Source organism: Solea senegalensis, unplaced genomic scaffold (assembly GCF_019176455.1).
Source record: "Solea senegalensis isolate Sse05_10M unplaced genomic scaffold, IFAPA_SoseM_1 scf7180000017618, whole genome shotgun sequence".
NCBI classification, from domain to species: domain Eukaryota; kingdom Metazoa; phylum Chordata; class Actinopteri; order Pleuronectiformes; family Soleidae; genus Solea; species Solea senegalensis.
The window spans coordinates 68643-91398 of NW_025322469.1; the positions used below are offsets into that span (position 1 = coordinate 68643).

A 22756-nucleotide genomic window follows, 5' to 3' on the forward strand; every position below is an offset into this window, starting at 1 on the left:
ATGGAAGACCTGTTGCTCGAGTTCATAGGATGAACATTTATGAATATAAAGCTGTTGAAGCGATCGAGCCATCGACGTTTATTTCAGGGATGCACGATATGATCGGCACGATATCGGTATCCGCCGAGCTCCCCCGATATGACATATGAATAAAGCAGTATGTAGAAGCTGAATCTACTATGCTAGCGCCCTCTAGAACTCAAACTTTTAATGTTTATTTACACAATGACATCTGCTGCAGCATGTGAATTAAAAATATTACATTAGTTTCACTAAAGACTAGAACAAATGACCCAGGGAAAAACATAAATATATGTATGTATATATATATATATATATATATATATATATATATATATATATATATATATATATATACATATAAATGTATATAAATATATAAAAATATATATAAATCAAATTTGTCACACTTATGGTCTTCTGGACAAAAATGTCCACCATAAGAAACAAATGCAATAAAGACTCTAGATATGTTCCTGTAACAGAAGGGAAAATCTTCACATGCACACGTTGTCACCCACAAACAGTGAAGCTTAAAGCAGTGATTCCCAAAGTGTGGGCCACAACCCCCTAGTGGGCAGGTAACAGCACTGCAGGTGGGGATTGAAAGGACTTTAGTTTTGTAATACATTTTTTAAATTGCTGTGAGATATGTTCGATAGATTTTGAAGAAATACTTAAAGTACTCATTAATAATCAACATTGGGAATGGCTCTTCTAAAGTTTTCTTTGTCCCCTGTAGGTGCACGTGTTGACACTTGTATATTGTTTCATGGCTGAAAAAAAGGTGAAAACACATAGCAGAAAGTATTAAAAGTAGCATTTTAAATATGAACCAGAGTCCACGGACACTGAACTAAAAGAGGTCCCAAAAAACACAGTTTTACAAAGTAGTTTCTAAAATAACTGAAGAGACAGCAGCGGTTAAATATATATATATATATATTTTTTAAATATCCTTCAATTAGATGTTATTTTTCTTCTTCCTGTGTGCTTCTATTAAAACCTGAAAGACCGAGGCACTTTCCCTATCTATTTATGCACTTTTTATGGTTTTTTATGTTGAACAAGTTTTAAATTTTCTGTTGAGGAGCACTTTGCATTTTATGTATAAAAGGGGGCTGTATAAATAAATAAACCAGCATCATTATAATAATAATAATAATTATTATTATTGTTGTTATCATCGTCACTGTATGTTTTTCCTTCCTTTTACTGAACAAGTTCATAGAATTGTAATCATTGCTGTGCATTATCACCATTGTATAATTTAACGACGTTGGACTTTTTCAGAGAAAACAACCACGTATTTATTGTAACTGCATTTCACAGGAATGCAATTTTAGTTTTTAAAAATGAAAGGGGTGGAAAAAGGAGGGCAGGACAGAGAGGAAGAGAGAGAGAGAGAGAGAGAGACGAGGGGCGGAGGGACGGAGCAACACTTAATGATTTAATGTAAAGGCACTTGATTGAATGAAGTGTCTTCATTAGTGGCGCCAAACTTAAACACTCTAGTCAGTTAGTCTGTTATTTATTGATTTCTCTGTTCTGCACTAGATTGTTATTGAATATGACTGGCACCAATGTGTGCAGGGAGAAAGCAAGTGTGTGTGTGTGTGTGAGTGAGTGAGTGAGTGAGAGGCGTGAATCCTACGAGCTCAACAACATCTCAACTGGTGCAAAAAAAAGAACTAAAAGAAATAAAAAAAAAATGAATAAATAAAATGTGTATATGCGTGACCTTTCCTCTGGCACAAGGGAAATTATGTCTATGCACAAGCAACAATATCAGCTGGGGCCGTTGTTGAGGAGCGTGAAGAATGAACCTTGAGAGCGTCTGCAGTTAGTAAATCAGAGACAAAGTGTTCGGCGAGGAGAGGAAACGATACAGAAACACAGCGGGAGCGTCACGGCATCACAATATCCACACATCACCCCGGTCTTTAAACGCAGCCCCGCTGAATATATAATCATATGCACTGTAGTTATTGCAGTGATCTGTCTTCCTGAGCACGTCTGTTTGCATATGTGAATTTTAAGGTGTGTGTGTGTGTGTGTGTTGGATAACTAATATATGTAGTTGTTTTATAAACGCAAGAGTAAATAAGTTGTGCGCATATGGACACTGTGTTGGGGCTCGCTGATGTATAGTTTAATAATCCCACAATATAAATATTTTAAGGGCTACTTACTATTCTAAATAGCACATATTATTCGTAAGGATGCACACACACACACACACGGCGCTCCGGTGAGAGAACAGGATTATGGTGTGATACTAAAAGGCATAACACTATATTATACAGTAATGTAGTATAATAGGAGTTAAAGTGCGTTCATAGCAGAGCGATTATTCGGATCTTGTTACTGACGCAAAACCGGTCCCTGGATCATCTGTTGTCTCACGTTAATCAAATAAATAAAGTGAGTGTGTGTGTGTGTGTGTGGGGACGGGGACTAACGCTAATCAAATTTGTTTAGTTGACGTAAAAATAAAAAAACAATCACAAACATCTTACATAGAATAACACACGCATTTTTAATAACTGACCATAAAAACCTGGTAGCCGTCAAAATGTACAGCCCGGAAAAGCATCAGACTGTCTGAGGTAATTACTGCAATGGTCCAGCGGGGGCACAGTGAGCACAGCGAGGCCTTTGAATGCCATCATCGTCAGAAAAACAAGACAAGAGATGCTTTGCTGTAAATATGGAAGGACGTAATGTCACCCGTATCCTCAACGAGACCTGCAGGACTAAAACAACTCCAGTACCCGGTCTTTTATGCTATTCCTCCCGCTTACATCCGGAGACCAATTACCACCAAAGCTGAGCGGACAAAACAAGCCAATGACAGCCATGAGCACTCTGTCTGTCTGTCTGTCTCTCTGTCGCCCATAAACGACTTAGTTCCAGGAGCAGCTTCTTGGACACCAGAGACGTACTGGAGTCCAGCCCAGTCAATGCCAGGGCCAACAGTCTCGGCAGCCAGACAGTCGAATGACTGGAGAGAGGAATCACCCCAAACGGATGCCTCGCCTCTGGCCACGACAAACCCTGGACTGCCTGGAAAACCCTGGACTGCCTTGGAGTCGGTGAGGGGCGCCGCAAGGCATCCCTCAAGAAATGGAGTACAATAACATCGTATTCATTTGTGCGCGGTGAACCGCGAACCATGGAGCATCTCATGAGACGACCACAAAAGACCTGACCGAACCAAATGCAGCCTTGCGCCGCACACGAGGGAGAATGGAAAATGGCGCGTTCCATTTGTAGCCGGAACTCGGGGGAAAAAAAAACGATAGAATCTGGTGAGAATAGCTAACGATGGAACTGGAAACGCAGAGGTGATGTCACTCCTAATTCCGAGTTCCGATGTAAATGGAATGCAGCTAAACAATTCTGCGGACTCATCTTTTAGCTTAGCTTATAGCCTCACTTACTGTAAGCCCTTAGTCTTTTTGTTTTAAAACAAACTCCCGCTTTGAAGCGTTTTGGATATTTTCTGCGACCTCGCTCCGATTGGACGATGCCAGCTGTCAATCACACTGATGTCCGTGCACATGTGCCGTCATTTAGCATCTATGTTCCTCTAAAACATCATTAAATCCTTCAATTAAATGTTTGCCAACGTCATGAATCAACTGAGAATTAGAAGCATCTTTTAGAAGGAGATCTTTTTGCAACCATCGGAGTCGCCCCCTGGTGGCTAACTACTAGAGTTGACTTTTCAAAGCAGAAAGCTATGTCAAATTGTGAAATACAGTTTACTGTATGATTGAAATACATCACAGTACTATAACCCTCTTTAGGAATCACAGTTACGTGACGGTTTTGAAACGCTTTCGCCGCATGTTTTAGTGTCTACAATTGTGTCTAAAAATGTAAACATTTCAAACACTTTCTGCGCCTAAGCATCTACGTGCAGCACATTTCCTACCACACATCTTGCCCAATCAGCACGTAGTGTAGCAGAGTCAGGAATCAAACCCACAACCTTGCTGCCACTGAGCTGCTGTTGCAGACAGACCGTTAAAAATGTCATTTCGCAGTCGAGGTATGAGCATTATCCTCACTGACTGACTGGCTGAACGATGGAGGAGTCGTTTGAGATCCGCAGCCGACTTCAGCTTCATGGAGTTTGACCGACCATTTTAATAAAATGAACCATAAAGTGGAATATGTCATTACCACTCGCGTACAGTAGTTCAAACACGGCCATTTGTGCGGCTGCACTGAGCACATCAGCAGTGGCCATTGTTCATCCCTTTTAAGAGCCCAGACAACTTCTAATGATGCTGCCAATTTGTGTCATTTAATGGCTTTATAATAACGGAACTTTGAAATGAGAGAATCTCTCTAATATCCTGTCTCTTAATGTCCAGACGCCACTTTCTCCCCCCCCACACACACTTCAAATTTAAACACCGAGATGCTGAGGCGAGAGGAGAGGAGGGAAAAAAGAAGAGGCTCAAAACAGAGCGGCTGCAACTACACACACACACACACACACACACACTCGCAGTGACACAAATTATACCTGACTTCTTTTACATTCAATGTGCAGTCTCTGCAGTTTTCACAGGGATATTTATTCATGAGGTTTCAGTGCTGGACAGAGCAACATTTGTTTAGCATGTGCTACAAAATACACTTTGCTGATAAATAGAGTTGGGAATTGGTCGGAATTTATCAAGTCCTGTCGGTCTGGACTCTGATTCTACTTATCCACTCTGGTCCTCCATCAATTTTACACACACACATATGTATATGTATATACATATATATATATATATATATGTATATATATATATATATATATATATATATATATACATATATATATATCATATATTGTATATATATATATATATATATATATATATATATATATATATATATATATATATATATATATATACACATATATATATATATATAAAATAAATTATTAAATATTAAATAAGTGTTCCCTGAGTGGATTTGGGCCGAGGTGAATTTCCCTGTATGTGTGTGTGTGAGAAGAAACGAGGATATGAACAGATCCATCCATCACTGTCTGTCTCCATCTGTCTGCCTTCCTGTTGGTGACTGCGTCACCTTTCAGCTGACACATCCCACACTCTGGAAGGTCTGCAGTTGACAGGTGGCCGTGGACGCCATTTTCACATCCCCCCCCCCTCCTATAAATCGCAACTTCGGGTTTCTCTCTCTCTCTCTCCCTGCAAGGACTTAAAGGGCCAGTACATGCAGGAGGAACGAGGTCAAGAGAGGCCGTGAAGGTTTTGTGCAGTGCATTTTGAACAAAGTCTCAAAAAGATTTCCTTGTTTTTTTTTGCCTGTACGCAACGTTGTGAAAACGATGAAATCATAGCCCCCTTCATTTTGAAAATTGGATGTGGGGAATCTGGCATTGTCTTGAATAATTAGTTAATGAAAATAAAAAGATAATTTGGATTAATCTGATTTAATAATTGGACATTTAATTGGGTATTGTGAACTACTTTTAGATTCAAGTGTTTCCAACCAAAGCATTGTTATTATTATGATTATTATTGATAATAAATCCATCTTCCCATTAAAAACAACAATGACAACATGTTTTTAGATCTTAAGGACGTTGTCTGGCATAAACACTGATCTTGTCAGGACCAGTTGTCCTCATGGAGACCAAAACCTGGTCCCCAATGAGGCAGAACCTAATTTCTGAGGAACTGTGTGGTCCTCTATGGGAAGACAAGGTGGCAACACATAATACTCATGAATCCAGGTCTGTCAAAGTGAATGGAAATCAATCTGGTGTCCTCAGAAGCATAGCTACACAGACCTGTGTGTGTGTGTATAAGGTTATAGTATTAAGCAGCTTAACTGATGCCAAATGGATTAAGTGTTTTGTTGACATACAGTGAAGAAATCTCGTTATCACACTCTTTCTTTCTGTCTGTCTGTGTCCATCCCTCCTCCTCATCACTTCTTTCCTTCTTCTTTTGATTTGTTTTGTCATGTACGTGACATTGTGACTTTCTGGCTCTTAACAGTTTATCTCTTCTTCACTTCCCTCGTCACACACACGCACAGCACAGCAGAGCTTGGACACAGCTGAGGGACATGAATGTTGAGACACGTTCTGTCCATCCGTCCGTCCACGGCTTTTGCGGGACTTTCAAAAGAAAGAGGACTTGTAGAAGAAAATAAGTGTGAGGAAAGTTGATGAGCGACAATATCCGCGACCCAGTCGGAACAAGGGCCACTCAAAGCTGCTTTCCACTACAGTTCTGCCATTCACCCGTTCACCCACTATTTCGTATAGCGTAGCCTTCAGGAGAAACGTGGGGTTCGGTGTCTTGTCCGTCGGCATGTAGACCAGCAAAGCCAGGAATCAAACTCACAAACTTCCAGTTGAAAGACCACTGAGCCACCTTCAGATTTGGGGATTAGGCAATTGTACACTCTAAATTGACCGTAGGTGTGAGTGTGAATGTGAGAGTGAATGGTTACTAGATTTGTCCCTGTGATGGACTGGCAACCTGTCCAGGGTGTGACCCTATGTCGGCTGGGATTGGCACCACCGCCACCCTCTGTGACCCTCATGTGGGGGATAAAGCAGTGGATGATGGATGGCTCCCAAATGGTAGAACAAGCTCCCAATCGACATCCAGACAGCAGAGAGCCTCTCACAAGGGCCCAAAGAAGAACCCAATGTCCAGAGTACAAACTTGTACCCGTGAGGGAACCAATCAAGGGTTGTCATCACACGCCGCACAAGACAATCCGAACGCTTTTCATGTGTCGTTCCACGACCTACCAAGTGCTACCAGAACAGGGAGGTGTCCCTGTCTATTCTTCAAGAAGCTTTTGAAAACCCAGGTCTTCCAAGAGTATCTTCTGTCCTAGCACTTACCCTACCCCTACCTACCCCTATCTCCTTCTGCACTTGCATCCACCTTGGCACTCTCATCCTCTATCAGTGGAGTTCCTTCCAATACTTCTATGGAGCTTATTCTTCTCTTGTAACATCCATACCATTAACTTACTTAGGTACTCCAAAGTAAGGGAAGACTACCAAAAATGGAACTTCCACAAGCCTTTATTTTCTGAGAGTAGCTGCTCAGTAGCTGGTTCTGTCCAAAGACACAGCACACAAATCCCAGAGGCCATGTTCCAGAAGATGTTGATACTGGATTCGTATGTGGAAAAATAAGGAAAAAAAGAAGGAACTGGTTCTTCTGGTGCAGTTTAAAAAATACATTTAATTCTCAAGCATAAAGGCAAACAAACAGACTCTCAATCCTCATCAGGGGTCTGAGGTGGAATTACTTACCGGATGGAAGTGGCCACATGGACGTGGTCCACTACGCAGCACATAGAGGGCGCTAATTGAACGAGCGCCCTCCAGCAGATTTAGAAAAACAGTGAACATTTAATTTTGGGTTTGAAGGAGTTGGGCAGCGTGTTACACCTGGAGAAGATACAATAACAAATCAAGAGCTTGATTTAAAAAAACATCAGTGTGATTAACTGTATTGTATTATTGGCTTTTGTTGTTACCTGTTAATTAGTGGATTTGCTTTTCTTTCGCTGAGTGTGTTAGTTTATTTCTTTCTAAGAAAACTTTACCCTTTATTTTCCCCTGTTTTAGGTGCACATAATGGTTCTTTGCTTGTTTTTTTGCCGGCTCTGCCCCGATGAACGTCTAAAATAACCCGATCTGGTGAGTGTAGTGCCCGTGAAGCAAGAAGACCCGAGACTTTGCGAGACCTCCTGATTCTGAGGACTCCCACAGTCGGCGGCCCTGGTCTGGTTTTCACCTATCAGACAGTAGGGGGCAGTGGAGAGAGAGCCCTCAGTCTCTACGCAACAAGACAGATCCTCCAGAGTTCTGCTTTAAGAATGAAATGATACATAAATGGGATGGATGGATCGAGGTCGTCGAGGTGACGTCTGAGGACGTTTGTGAAATGAACACTCAACGAGTAAATGTATCTTCCCTTTCTTTCCCCCTGTCCCTGTGCTTGAGGTCAGCAAATATCAAGTAACCAGGTAAGCAGCAGCAGCAGCAGCTGGGGACCCGTGGATCTGGGTGCCACAAAAGAGTCCACGTTTGCTACTGTGTGTGTGTGTGTGTGTATGTGTGTCCACTGGGGAGAAAGCCAGACGTCTCTGATCTCATGTTTCTTCTCAGGAGAACAAACAATGCGGAGGTTTCTCCCGGTCCCTGTTGCGCTTTTTATCCTCAACTCTCACTGCTTTTCTTCAGAACAATGTCTTTGTGTTTTCAGCTTCTCCCCCTCACTGTTATCTACTGTATCCACTTACTCTTAGAATAAGGCTGGTGATGGAATCATAGAAGTTTGTTTTCAACTGAATACACACTCGCACACACACACTCACACAGTCCAATGTGAACCAGGTTCAGTCTCAGGAGACAAAGCCACAGAAGAGGTCTCAGAATATTATCTGTTATTAACAGTACAATGAGGTGAATGGTCCGTGTTTATACAGCGCTTTTTCAATTTTGGATGACCACTCAAAACTGCAATTTTCCCATTCACACCCATTTACTCATGCATTCATATCACATATCTACAGTATCACACCCATTCACACGCTGCTGCTCAGCCGTGGGGGGGAAAGCGTCTTCATCTACTGACCCACTGAGGAAGCGCCGCCCACATGTAGGTGGGTATTCAATAAAATAATAACAGTGGTTGTAAAAAAATGATCCAAACACACAGGTGGGGAAAATGTTTACTGACGTTATAAATCTATGAGAAGTAGAAGCTAATCTTTACCATAGACTTCCATTCAAAACTATGTTCTTTTTCCTTCTGGAAAGTCTGGAAATTTGTGTGAAAGTCTTAAAAAAGTTGAGCTCATAGTAGAATTTTAGAGTCTGCAGAAGAAAACCTGTATGTCACCCCCTGGTGGCTATTCAATGAATTATCTGGTTTAGCTTTGTTTAACGTTAGCTCCACTAAAGCCTCGCGTCATAGACTCTTATGTTTGTCCACGTTTCACTCACAACTACACAACTACACGCAATACAAGTCACTCTGATTTCATAATATTTAACAAAGGGAGCTCCAAATTCTCAACGATGATCGTTACGACACAATGTAACGTGAAATGGAACCGCCTTAAGTCAGCAACTTTGTCATCTATAAAGGGCAGCCCCTGGCTTAGTGGAAAGGTAACTCTGCTTGTAACTAGAGGGTTGGTGATTCGAAACCAGATCAGGGCTGAGTAAGGTGCCTAATCCCTTTTGCTTCCCATTGATTGGATTAACTGGACACTCTTAATTGACCCTGGCCAAGAAATACACATAAATCTTAAATTAAAGGCTGCAAATGTATTTGGTGACTGGAAAAAAAATCTGTGTGGGTCCAGACTGATCTCTGCGAATGATGTACACACAACGTACTGCACAAGTGTATTGATACACAATTAAAACATGGTCCAAAGCCTCGTGTGTTAGCGTGTTAGCCTCGACTGCATCTCCAACACAAGCTAATAAGAACATGAGCAAAGTTCATAAAATGAGTGGCATGCACGCACACACGCACACACACGCACACACACACACGCGTGTGCAAACACACAGCTGCGTTTTAAAGAGTCAATTAGTCTTTGAAAACTTGACGTCGACTCACTTTCAGAGATGGGACGCGTATCCTCCAAAGCATAATGTCATTTAATAAAAAGACATTATCAAACTTAATACTGGGCATATGATGACTCGGCACTTTATCTCAGCGTTAATTACAGCATCTCGTAATGAACTCACCGTGTGTGTGTGTGTGTGTGTGTGTGTGTGTTGAACAACTCCCTTATAAAGAATAAAATTTACACCTGTTGGAGAAAATGATCCTGTGAATGAATGATTAATAACATGAACATGTCTATACAGTGTAAACAAGGCGTGCTACAGCTGTGACCTTCAAACGTGTAAGCATTCACGCACAAAAACCGCTTCTTTCGTCTACCATCACCAAACTTCAGAAACTCACGATTCGGAACTACGAATTAAAAATCTACGTGTTATTGGAAAAAGAAAAAAAGACGTCCTACCATTGTCGCTGTCCGACTTGTTCTCGTGCTCGGTGTCGGTGAGCGTCAGCACCGAGTTGGAGCGGCTGGACAGGCACGAACTCCTCCCGGACGATTTACCCAAGCCGCCGCGGCCCCACAGCCGCATGGCGCGCTCCGGGGACATCACGGCCTGACTGTCGGAGTCCAGGTCCTGGGTCGTACCAACTGAGAAGCCGCGGTGGGGCAGGCCCATCTCAGAGCAGAAGGCCAGGCCTCGACGTGACGGAGGCTCACAGATCCCCAGCTGACGGAGGCTGAAGTGCTGACCTGGAACGTACAGAAGATACAGAAGATCTGACGCTGTAGATCTGTCGTCACAGTTTTTTCTTATCAATTAACATGGCTTGATTTGCTCCATTTATCAGTTAGTTATAGCTTCATAAAATGTTTAAAAAAGTGATAAAAAAAAGTGTTGTTCCCAATCTTTAATATAGAGACGCGAAGAAATATGAAAATATTTATGTTTCCGACGATACAAAAACAGTCAAAACAATTTATCAACATTAATTCAACTAATTTACAGCCCTATCTGCAACAAACAACATATTTTTTGAATTTGGGTGTGAATAATTTCCAGGAACTCTTGCTTAAAATGGTATCTTGTGCATTTTATTTCAAACTTAAACATACAATACTGATTTATTTACAGCCCTCCCCCCAAAAGGTGATTCTACATATTCCACAGCCATGTGGATTCCATGTATTTAGAATATTAGGTACCTTTCACAAGTTTATTCTATATAACACATATGATAATTACCAATACCAGGAACTTTATGACCAAAATCTAAGACCATATCCTAGTCTCATGTCACCATATAGATAAAATATCCATATAGATCCATACAACAGAAGCTTGGGGGAAAAAAAAAAAAATTATCATACAGAAATGAAACATAAACCTGAGAATATTATTTCTTGACTAAAAACATAAAAGGAAAACAGCCAAAAGAGGTGAGTATTAAATTCTTTAAATCCCACTTTATCACTAGAGAGATTAGAGGAGCTTTAAAGAGATTCAGTGAGAAGGTGTGTGTGTGACTCACATTTTCATCATCTTTTTATATCACAAGTTTAATCACTTGTACAACAGCGTACACAGATTCTTAATAAGGACCCGCCGCTCGTGTCAGAAAATAGCATCATAATGAAAGTTACATCAGTAATTTGAGGGGATTCAGAGTTTGGAAAAGACTTTTCCTGAAAATGTCAGGCCTGCACACCTCAGAGTCAAACAGTCATTAACTTGTTCATAATTATGAACAAGTTAATGACAGTTTGACTCTCAGCCACAAAGTGCTATTATTATCATCACGCAAGCAAAGACACAGAATAGACTGATACAATATTAAAAATAACTAGTACCGCGCGCGGTTCTGAACGGGTTCGAGCCGACCCACGCGGGTCGCCGTGTGCCACGGCTCCCCGCGTGCCTCGCGCTCTCACCCGTTCATTCACCGCGCGCGGTACTAGTTATTTTCAGTACTAGTTATTTTCAGTACTAGTTATTTTCAGTACTAGTTATTTTCAGTACTAGTTATTTTCAGCGGCGTCTCCGCACATGTCGATCCAAATTTCGGGGGGGATCGGCAACGTATGGCAAAGTTATAGGGCACTTCCTGTTTAAAATGGCCGACTTCCTGTTCGGTCAAATGCGCGTCCGTAAACGTGTTCAGGGAAGTTCCCTTGTCTTACATATCAAGTTTTGTGCAGATCGGACAATCTTAGAGTTTACTTCCTGTTTCGGGCATTCCACTTCCTGTTGGGAGGTCATCTTTTGCAGACATGCTCAGGACAGGTCCCTGGTGTGACATATAAGGTTTTGTGCAAATTGGACAACGTACTGCAAAGTTAGCGGGCACTTCCTGTTTAAAATGGCCAACTTCCTGTTCGTCTCTGGAAACATGTTCAGGGAAGGTCCCGTAACTCACATATCTAGTTTTGTGTCAATCGGACAATGTAAGACTTTACTTCCTGTTTCGGGCGTTCCACTTCCTGTAGGGAGTTGACCTTTTACAGACATGCTCAGGACAGGTCCCTGGTGTCAAATATAAGGTTTTGTGCAGATCGGACAATATACTGCAAAGTTAGAGGGCACTTCCTGTTTAAAATGGCCAACTTCCTGTTCGGTCAACGGCGTCTCCGTAAACATGTTCAGGGAAGGTCCCATAACTCGCATATAAGGTTTCGTGCAAATTGGACAACGTACGGCAAAGTTAGAGGGCACTTCCTGTTTAAAATGGCCGACTTCCTGTTCGTCTCCGGAAACATGTTCAGGGACGGTCCCTTAACTTACATATCTAGTTTCGTGTCAATCGGACAATGTAAGACTTTACTTCCTGTTTCGGGCGTTCCACTTCCTGTAGGGAGGTGACCTTTTACGGACATGTTGAGGAAGGGTCTGGGGTCCCACATACTAAGTTTCAAGTGGATACAACGATCCCTGTTGGAGCAGCATCAAAAACTATATATGTAATTCTGTCTGCTGTCACCAGGGGGCGCTGTATTTGAAAATTAATATTTTCATATAGACGTGTTCAGGGCCGGACTGTCATCAATCCCAGCAACTTTGGTTCAGATCGGACCAGGATTGGCAAAGCTGTAACAGTTTGTTTTTTTAGAATTTTCTACCACCACCAGGAGGCGCTGTTTTCAAAATGTACCGTTTCAGCAACACAGTCGTCTTCAGGAACTAACCATCATCAACTAAAGCAAGTTTGGTTGGGATCAGACCTTCCATCGCAAAGTTATAAGAGTTTCACTGTCTGTTGTGAAAAATTATTATTATCTCCAACTTTGGCGCCCCCTATCTCGTACGCCATACAATATTTTAAAAAGCTTTTGATAACTTTTGATGCTCAACTCGTCCACATTGATCTCACCAAGTTTGAAGGTGATCGCACAAAAGCTCTAGGAGGAGATAATTGAAATACAAGCTGTCATACTGTCTGCTGTCACCAGGGGGCGCTGTTTTCGAAATTGAATATTTTCATATAGACGTCTTTAGGGCCGGACTATCATCAATCCTAGCAAGTTTGGTTCAGATCGGACCAGGATTTGCGAAGTTGTAGCAGTTTGATTTTTTGTCCCAAAAATCCGACTTTGCGTCGTTGCCATGGCAACACCGTTAAACGATTTGTCGTCATATTGATCACGCATCATCTACCATGTGTTTTGACTGTTGTCACCAATTTTGAGTGCGGTACGATTATCTGTGTAAAAGTTATTCCCGAAATCGTAAAAAAACTTTTTTTTGTGTATTTTCTTTCACCACAAGGAGGCGCTGTTTTCAAACTTCACCGTTTTTTCATAGACGTCTTCAGCCATGGCCCATCATCAATGGTAGCAAGTTTGGTTCGGATCGGACCTTCCATCGCAAAGTTATAAGAGTTTTGTTTTTCTGATGCGAAACATCAGAATCATCACGAACTTTGCCGCCCCCTATCTCGCGCGCCATGCGACATTTGAAAAAACTTTTGATACCGTGAGCTCCTCAACTGGTCCACAGGGACCTCACCAAGTTTGAAGGTGATCGCACGAAAACTCTAGGAGGAGTTAGTTCAAATACCATTGCTGCGAATTCGCCAAAATCGCTAAAAAATCGCCAATCAACCCAAGATGGCGGATTTCCTGTTGGGTTTGGATCATGGTCATAATGTAATTTTTTCTTCATCCTGACCCACTACACATGTGTACCGAATTTCGTGCATGTGCGATATTTGTATTGGTCATGGTGAATTTGGACAGGTGGCGCCGCACTTATTGGCCCCTCCCACATTCAATTTTCAACGCACATTCCCCGAACCTTTTTCAGACGTAAATTTACACCAGGATTGATGCGCTCACAAAAATCTGTGAGTTTTGGGGTATGGGAAAGGCCTCAAAAATGCGATTCATTTGGGGGAATAATAAGAATAATAATAATAACTAGTACCGCAAGCGGTAATCAACGGGTTCGAGCTTGACGGCTCGCGAGTCCCCGTGCGTCCACGTCGCAGCGCGAGTCCTCTTCCTCATCTTCCGTTCATTCACCGCTTGTGGTACTGGTTATTTTCAGCTGCATCCCCGCGCAATGTCAGGCGTGTCCGTTTAAAATGGCCGTCTTCCTGTTGGGTGAAAGGCGTGTCCGTAAACGTGTTTAGGGAAGGTACCTTGACTTACATAATAAGTTTCGTGTGGATCGGAGAATGTCAGACATTACTTCCTGTTTCGGGAGTTGTACTTCCTGTAAGGAGGTCATCCTTTACAGACATGTTCAGGGCCGGTCTGAGGTCTGAGGTCTAACAGTGTGATTTCGTCTATAAGTTGTTATTTTTGTGAAAAACAACTGATGGTATCAGAATTGAAGCTGAATTTTAGAAATAACTAGTTATTTTTGTGATAGAACATCTGATGGTATAAGAATTTAGGGTGCATTTTCTCTTTTTTCCCTCTGTTACTTTTTCTCTCTTCCCATTTTCCCTGTTTTTTTTTTCCTTGGCCCCTCTTGCAGTACCTTTTGCCCCATCTTTCCCTTTCAGAGCAGCATGAGAAACTGTAAATGTTAGATTTGATAGATTTGTAGGCAAATGCCTCCATCATGTGGCGAACAAAGGTTACTGCACTGACAAACCACTCAGTAGAGTGGGTCCTGTGCAGTGTTCTTATGTCAACACCGTTGAACGATTTGTTATCATATTCAGCAAGCATCATCTACCATGTGTTTTACATGTTTTCATTCATTTTGAGTATGATACAATCAAATTTGTTAAAGTTATAAGGGAAATTGTGAAATTGTATTTTCTGTTACCACCAGAAGGCGCTGTTTTCAAAATGTACAGTTTTTGCATAAGCATCTTCAGCAAGATCCCATCATCGGTCGTCACGAGTTTGGTTAAGATCTGACCTTCCATCGCAAAGTTATAAGAGTTTGTTGTTGTAGCGAAATACCAGACGTCATATTGTCTGCCGTCAACAGGGGGCACTGTTTTTGAAAGTGAATATTTTCATACAGGCATCTTCAGGGATTGACTATCATCAATCCTAGCAAGTTTGGTTCGGATTGGAATAGCATTCGCAAAGTGGTAGCAGTTTGTTTTTTGTCGCAAATATCTGACTTTGCAGTGTTGTCATTGCAACACTGTTGAACAATTTGTTATCATATTAGGCACGCATCATCTACCATGTGTTTTGAATGTTTTCCCAAATTTTGAGTTTGATACAAGGAAATTTGTTAAAGTTATAAGGGAAATTGTGAACTTGTACTTTCTGTTACCACCAGGTGGCGCTGTTTACAAATTTACCATTTACAGTTTTTGCATAGGCATCTTTAGCAAAAGCCCATCATCTATCATCACAAGTTTGGTTAAGATCTGACCTTCAATCGCAAAGTTATAAGAGTTTGTTGTGTGTTGCGAAATACCAGACTTCCTAGTGTTTGCCACCACCAGGAGGCGATGTTTCAAAATTTACAGTTTTTGCATAGACATCTTTAGCAAGGGCCCATCATCGATTGTCACTTGTTTGGTTAATATCGGACCTTCTATCGCAAAGTTATAAGAGTTTTGTTGCATGTGGCGAAAATCTTAAATTTTCACCAACTTTGACGCCCCCTTTCTCGTACGCCATGATACTTATTAAAAAGTTTTCAGGAACTTTAGATCCTCAACTTGTCCACAGTGACCTCAGCAAGTTTGAAGGTGATCCCATGAAAGCTCTATGACAAGTGCGTTCACATACCATTGGTGCGAAATGGCCAAAATCAGCAAAAAATTTACTTTCAATCCAAGATGGCGGCTTTCCCGTTCGTTTTAGAGCATAAGCTGCTTTGAATTTTTTGACCGTCTGGACCTAAGGAACGCGTGAGTACCAAGTTTAGTGCATGTACATTCAACATGCTCCTCAGGAGGATAAGTTTTACGGGTTGTAGGAGTTTCGCCTTTTGTTGTGAAAAATATGAATGAACGCCAAATTTGGCGCCCCCTATCTCAAAAACCATGTAACATTTTAAAAAACTTTTAATAACTTTAGATCCTCAACTTGTCCACAGTGACCTCAACCAGTTTGAAGGTGATCCCTTTAAAGCTCTATGACAAGTGCGTTCACATACCATTGGTGCGAAATGGCCAAAATCTGCAAAAAATTTACTTTCAATCCAAGATGGCGGCTTTCCTGTTCGTTTTAGAGCTTCGGCTACGCTGACTTTTTTGACCGTCTGGACCTAAGGAATGCGTGAGTACCAAGTTTTGTGCATGTACATTCAACGTGCTCCTCAGGAGGACAAGTTTTACGGGTTGTAAGAGTTTCACCTTTTGTTGTGAAAAATATGAATGAACACCAACTTTGGCGCCCCCTATCTCGTACACCGAGCGATATTTTAAAAAGCTTTCAGGAACTTATGCTCGGCAACTTGTTCACAGTGACCTCACCAACTTTCAAGGTGATCGCATAAAAACTCTAGGATTAGTTCATTCAAATATCAGGTGTCATAGTGTCTGCTGTCACCAGGGGGCGCTGTTTTTGAAAGAGAATATTTTCATATAGGCGTCTTCAGGGCCAGATTATCATCAATCAGAGCAAGTTTGGTTCAGATCGGACTCGGATTCGTAAAGTTGTAGCAGTTTGTTTTTTGTCACAAATATCTGACTTTGCAGTGTTGCTGTGGCAACACCGTTGAACGATTTGTTATCATATTAAGCACGCATCATCGAACATGTGTTTTAAATGTTTTCCCAATTTTTGAGTTTGATACGATTAACTCTGTAAAAGTTATTACCGAAATGTTTATTTTTTGGATTTTCTGTTACCACAAGGAGGCGCTGTGCTAAAAATTTACAGTTTTTCCACAGACTTCTTCAGCAATGGTCCATCATCAACCCTAGGTAATTTGGTTGGGATGTGACCTTCTATCGCAAAGTTATAAGAGTTTTGTTGCCTGTGGCGAAACATTAAAATTTTCACCAACTTTGCCGGCCCCTTACTCTTACGCCATAATACCTATTGAAAAGATTTTGATACCTTTGGATCCTCAACTTGTCCAAAGTGACCTCACCAAGTTTGAAGGTGATCCCATGAAAGTTCTAGGACAAATCTGTTCAAATATCATTGGTGCAAAATGGCCAAAATCAGCAAAGCATTTACTTTCAATCCAAGATGGCGGCTTTCCTGTTAGTTTTAGAGCATAGGCTACGCTGACTTTTTTGACCGGCGTGACCTAAGGAACGCGTGTACCAAGTTTTGTGCATGTACATTAAACGTGCTCCTCAGGACCACAGGTTTTAGGGGGTGGAGCAGTTTTTTGGCCCGTCCACTTTCACCAGGGGGCGCTGATTTTGACTTGAAATATTTTCACATAGGTTTGTTCAGGGCCAGACTATCAACAATCCTAGCAAGTTTGGTTCAGATTGGACCAGGATTGGCAAAGTTGTAACAGTTTTTTTTTTGTAGTATTTTCTACCACCACCAGGAGGCGCTGTTTTCAAAATGTATTGTTTTCGGCAATATAGTCGCCTTCAGCAACTACCCATTATCAATCATAGGAAGTTTGGTTGGGATTGGATCTTCCATCGCAAAGTTATAAGAGTTTCGCTTTTTGTTGTGAAAAATAGGAATTTACACCCACTTTGGCGCCCCCTATCTCGTACACCATGAGACATTTTAAAAAACTTTTGATAACTTAAGCTCCTCAACTGGTTCACAGTGACCTCACCGAGTTTAAAGGTGATCGCTCAAGAACTCTAGGATTAATTCCTTCAAATACCAGAGGTCATATTGTCTCCGTCACCAGGGGGTGCTGTTTTTGAAAGTGAATATTTTCATATAGACGTCTTCAGGGCTGGACTATCATCAATCCTAGCAAGTTTGGTTCAGATTGGACTAGGATTCGCAAAGTTGTAGCAGTTTGTTTTTTTGTCGCAAAAATCCGACTTTGCATCATTACCATGGCAACATCATGTAACTCTACGCCATCATATTGAGCATGCATCATCTACCTTGTGTTTTGGGTGATTTTTACCAATTTTGAGTTTGATACGATAATCTCTGTAAAAGTTATTCCCGAAATTGTAAAAGTAACTTTTTTTTTTAATTTTCTGCCACCACCAGGAGGCGATGTTTACAAACTTGACAGTTTTTGCATAGGCCTCTTCAGCAAGGGCCCATCATCAATCGCCACAAGTTTGGTTAAGATCGGACCTTCTATCGCAAAGTTATAAGAGTTTTGTTGAGTGTGGCGAAAATCTTAAATTTTCACCAACTTTGACGCCCCCTTTCTCGTACGCCATGATACTTATTAAAAAGTTTTCAGGAACTTTAGATCCTCAACTTGTCAACAGTGACCTCACCAAGTTTGAACGTGATTCCATGTAAGCTCTGGGACAAGTTCGTTCAAATACCGATGGTGCGAAATGGCCAAAATCGCCTCTGTTTTGGCGTGCAATCCAAGATGGCGTCCTTCCTGTAGGATTCACAGGGAAGTTGTCATCGACTTTTTTGACCGTCCCCACCTCATGAACATGTGTGCCAAGTTTCGTTCATGTGCGTTAAACCAGAGAGCAGATGACCTAATAGAAGTTTTTTGCGTCAGTTTTTAGCCCCGCCCTCTTCCATTTTTTGACGCACATTCCTTGAAACATTGATATACGTAATTTTACACCAGGTCTGATGGGGTTGCAAAATTTGGTGAGTTTTGGGGCATGGGAAAGGCCTCAAAAACGCGATTCATTTGGAGGAATAATAAAAAAAAGAATAATCTTAGCGATTATAATAGGGTTCTTGCGCAACCAAGTTGCTCGAACCCTAATAATCCTAGCGATTACAATAGGGTTCTTGCAACCAAGTTGCTCGAACCCTAATAAGAACTAGTACCGCAAGCGGTAATCAACGGGTTCGAGCTTGACGGCTCGCGAGTCCCTGTGCGTCCACGTTGCAGCGCGAGTCCTCTTCCTCATCTTCCGTTCATTCACTGCTTGTGGTACTGGTTATTTTCAGCTGCATCCCCGCGCAATGTCAGGCGTGTCCGTTTAAAATGGCCGTCTTCCTGTTGGGTGAAAGGCGTGTCCGTAAACATGTTTAGGGAAGGTACCTTGACTTACATAATAAGTTTCGTGTGGATCGGAGAATGTCAGACATTACTTCCTGTTTCGGGAGTTGTACTTCCTGTAAGGAGGTCATCCTTTACAGACATGTTCAGGGCCGGTCTGAGGTCTGAGGTCTAACAGTGTGATTTTGTCTATAAGTTGTTATTTTTGTGAAAAACAACTGATGGTATCAGAATTGAAGCTGAATTTTAGAAATAACTAGTTATTTTTGTGATAGAACATCTGATGGTATAAGAATTTAGGTTGCATTTTCTCTTTTTTCCCTCTGTTACTTTTTCGCTCTTCCCATTTTCCCTGTTTTTTTTTCCTTGGCCCCTCTTGCAGTACCTTTTGCCCCATCTTTCCCTTTCAGAGCAGCATGAGAAACTGTAAATGTTAGATTTGATAGATTTGTAGGCAAATGCCTCCATCATGTGGCGAACAAAGGTTACTGCACTGACGAACCACTCAGTAGAGTAGATCCTGTGCAGTGTTCTTATGTCAACACCGTTGAACGATTTGTTATCATATTCAGCAAGCATCATCTACCATGTGTTTTACATGTTTTCATTCATTTTGAGTATGATACAATGAAATTTGTTAAAGTTATAAAGGAAATTGTGAACTTGTATTTTATGTTACCACCAGAAGGCGCTGTTTTCAAAATGTACAGTTTTTGCATAAGCATCTTCAGCAAGATCCCATCATCGATCGTCACGAGTTTGGTTAAGATCTGACCTTCCATCGCAAAGTTATAAGAGTTTGTTGTTGTAGCGAAATACCAGACGTCATATTGTCTGCCGTCAACAGGGGGCACTGTTTTTGAAAATGAATATTTTCATATAGGCATCTTCAGGGATTGACTATCATCAATCCTAGCAAGTTTGGTTCAGATTGGAATAGCATTAGCAAAGTGGTAGCAGTTTGTTTTTTGTCGCAAATATCTGACTTTGTAGTGTTGTCATGGCAACACTGTTGAACAATTTGTTATCATATTAGGCACGCATCATCTACCATGTGTTTGGAATGTTTTCCCAAATTTTGAGTTTGATACAAGGAAATTTGTTAAAGTTATAAGGGAAATTGTGAACTTGTACTTTCTGTTACCACCAGGTGGCGCTGTTTCCAAAATTTACAATTTTTGCATAGGCATCTTCAGCAAAAGCCCATCATCGATCATCACAAGTTTGGTTAAGATCTGACCTTCAATCGCAAAGTTATAAGAGTTTGTTGTGTGTTGCGAAATACCAGACTTCCTAGTGTTTGCCACCACCAGGAGGCGATGTTTTCAAAATTTACAATTTTTGCATAGACATCTTTAGCAAGGGCCCATCATCGATTGTCACTTGTTTGGTTACTATCTGACCTTCCATGGCAAAGTTATAAGAGATTGTTGTGTGTTGCGAGGAATCGTGATTTTCGCCAACTTTCCTGACCTTCTTCTTGTTCGCCGTGATACTTAATGAAAAGATTTTGATACCTTTGGATCCTCAACTTGTTCACAGTGACCTCACAAAGTTTCAAGGTGATCCCATGAAAGCTCTATGACAAGTGCGTTCACATACCATTGGTGCGAAATGGCCAAAATCTGCAATACATTTACTTTCAATCCAAGATGGCGGCTTTCCCGTTCGTTTTAGAGCATAGGCTGCTTTGAATTTTTTGACCGTCCTGACCTAAGGAACGCGTGAGTACCAAGTTTAGTGCATGTACATTAAACGTGCTCCTCAGGAGGACAAGTTTTACGGGTTGTAAGAGTTTCGCCTTTTGTTGTGAAAAATATGAATGAACGCCAACTTTGGCGCCCCCTATCTCAAAAACCATGTGACATTTTAAAAAACTTTTAATAACTTTAGATCCTCAACTTATTCACAGTGACCTCAACCAGTTTGAAGGTGATCGAATTAAAGCTCTATGACAAGGGCGTTCACATACCATTGGTGCGAAATGGCCAAAATCTGCGAAAAATGTACTTTCAATCCAAAATGGCGGCTTTCCTGTTAGTTTTAGAGGTTCGGCTACGCTGACTTTTTTGACCGTCTGGACCTAACGAACGCGTGAGTACCAAGTTTCGTGCATGTACATTCAACGTGCTCCTCAGGAGGACAAGTTTTACAGGTTGTAAGAGTTTTGCCTTTTGTTGTGAAAAATATGAATGAACACCAACTTTGGCGCCCCCTATCTCGTACACCGAGCGACATTTTAAAAAGCTTTCAGTAACTTATGCTCGGCAACTTGTTCACAGTGACCTCACTAATTTTCAAGGTGATCGCACAAAAACTCTAGGACAAGTTCATTCAAATATCAGGTGTCATAGTGGCTGCTGTCACAAGGGGGAGCTGTTTTTGAAAGTGAATATTTTCAAATAGGTGTCTTCAGGGCCAGACTATCATCAATCCTAGCAAGTTTGGTTCAGATTGGACTCAGTTTCGCAAAGTTGTAGCAGTTTGTTTTTTTGTCACAAATATCTGACTTTGCAGTGTTGCTATGGCAACACCGTTGCACCATTTGTTATCATAATAAGCACGCATCATCTTTCATGTGTTTTAAATGTTGTCACAAATTTTGAGTTTGATACGATTAAATATGTAAAAGTTAATACCGAAATTGTGTATTTGTTGTATTTTCTGTTACCACAAGGAGGCGCTGTGCTAAAAATGTACAGTTTTTCCACAGACTTCTTCAGCAATGGTCCATCATCAACCCTAGGTAATTTGGTTGGGAAGTGACCTTCTATCGCAAAGTTATAAGAGTTTTGTTGCCTGTGGCGAAAAATAAAATTTTTCACCAACTTTGCCGGCCCCTTTCTCGTACGCCATGATACTTATTAAAAAGTTTTTAGCAACTTTAGATCCTCAACTTGTCCAAAGTGACCTCACCAAGTTTGCACGTGATCCCATGTAAGCTCTAGGACAAGTTCGTTCAAATACCGATGGTGCGATATGGCCAAAATCGGCAAAAAATGAATTTTCAATCCAAGATGGCGGCTTTCCTGTTCGTTTTAGAGCATAGGCTACGCTGACTTTTTTGACCATCCCGACCTAAAGAACGCGTGTACCAAGTTTCGTGCATGTACATTAAACGTGCTCCTCAGGCCCACAAGTTTTAGGGGGTGGAGCAGTTATTTGCCCCGCCCACTTTCATTTTTTAACGCACATTCCCCGAAACATTAATATACGTAATTTTACACCAGGTCTGATGGGGTTGCAAAATTTGGTGAGTTTTGGGGCATGGGAAAGGCCTCAAAAACGCAATTCATTTGGAGGAATAATAATAAGAACTAGTACCGCAAGCGGTAATCAACGGGTTCGAGCTTGACGGCTCGCGGGGCTCCCTGCGCCCACCTCGCCGTGCGAGTCCTCTAGCTCATCTTCCGTTCATTCATTGCTTGCGGTAGTAGTTATTTTCAGCTTGGACTATTTTCAGCGTCCATGTGTTAAGTTAGAGGGCACTTCCTGTTTAAAATGGCAGACTTCCTCTTTTTCCTATTTAATTTAATTTAATTTAATTTAATTTAATTTAATTTAATTTAATTTAATTTAATTTTATGATTAAGTGCAATATAGGCTATGGTATTGGTATTGGTATTG

The 22756-nt window shown here is 41.3% G+C and overlaps 1 protein-coding gene across 1 annotated transcript in view; it reads right to left on the reverse strand.

Moving 5' to 3' along the window:
• The window catches only part of LOC122764723 (teneurin-3-like), a gene marked incomplete at its 5' end in the record, with an annotated part of 65739 nt that extends 55362 nt beyond the window's left edge, over window positions 1-10377 (reverse strand). Inside the window, one exon of the mRNA XM_044018646.1 lies at window positions 10090-10377. Coding sequence (XP_043874581.1) covers window positions 10090-10377 — 288 coding nt within the window. The remainder of the gene's footprint in view (window positions 1-10089) is intronic.
• Between the last annotated feature and the right edge of the window lie 12379 nt (window positions 10378-22756).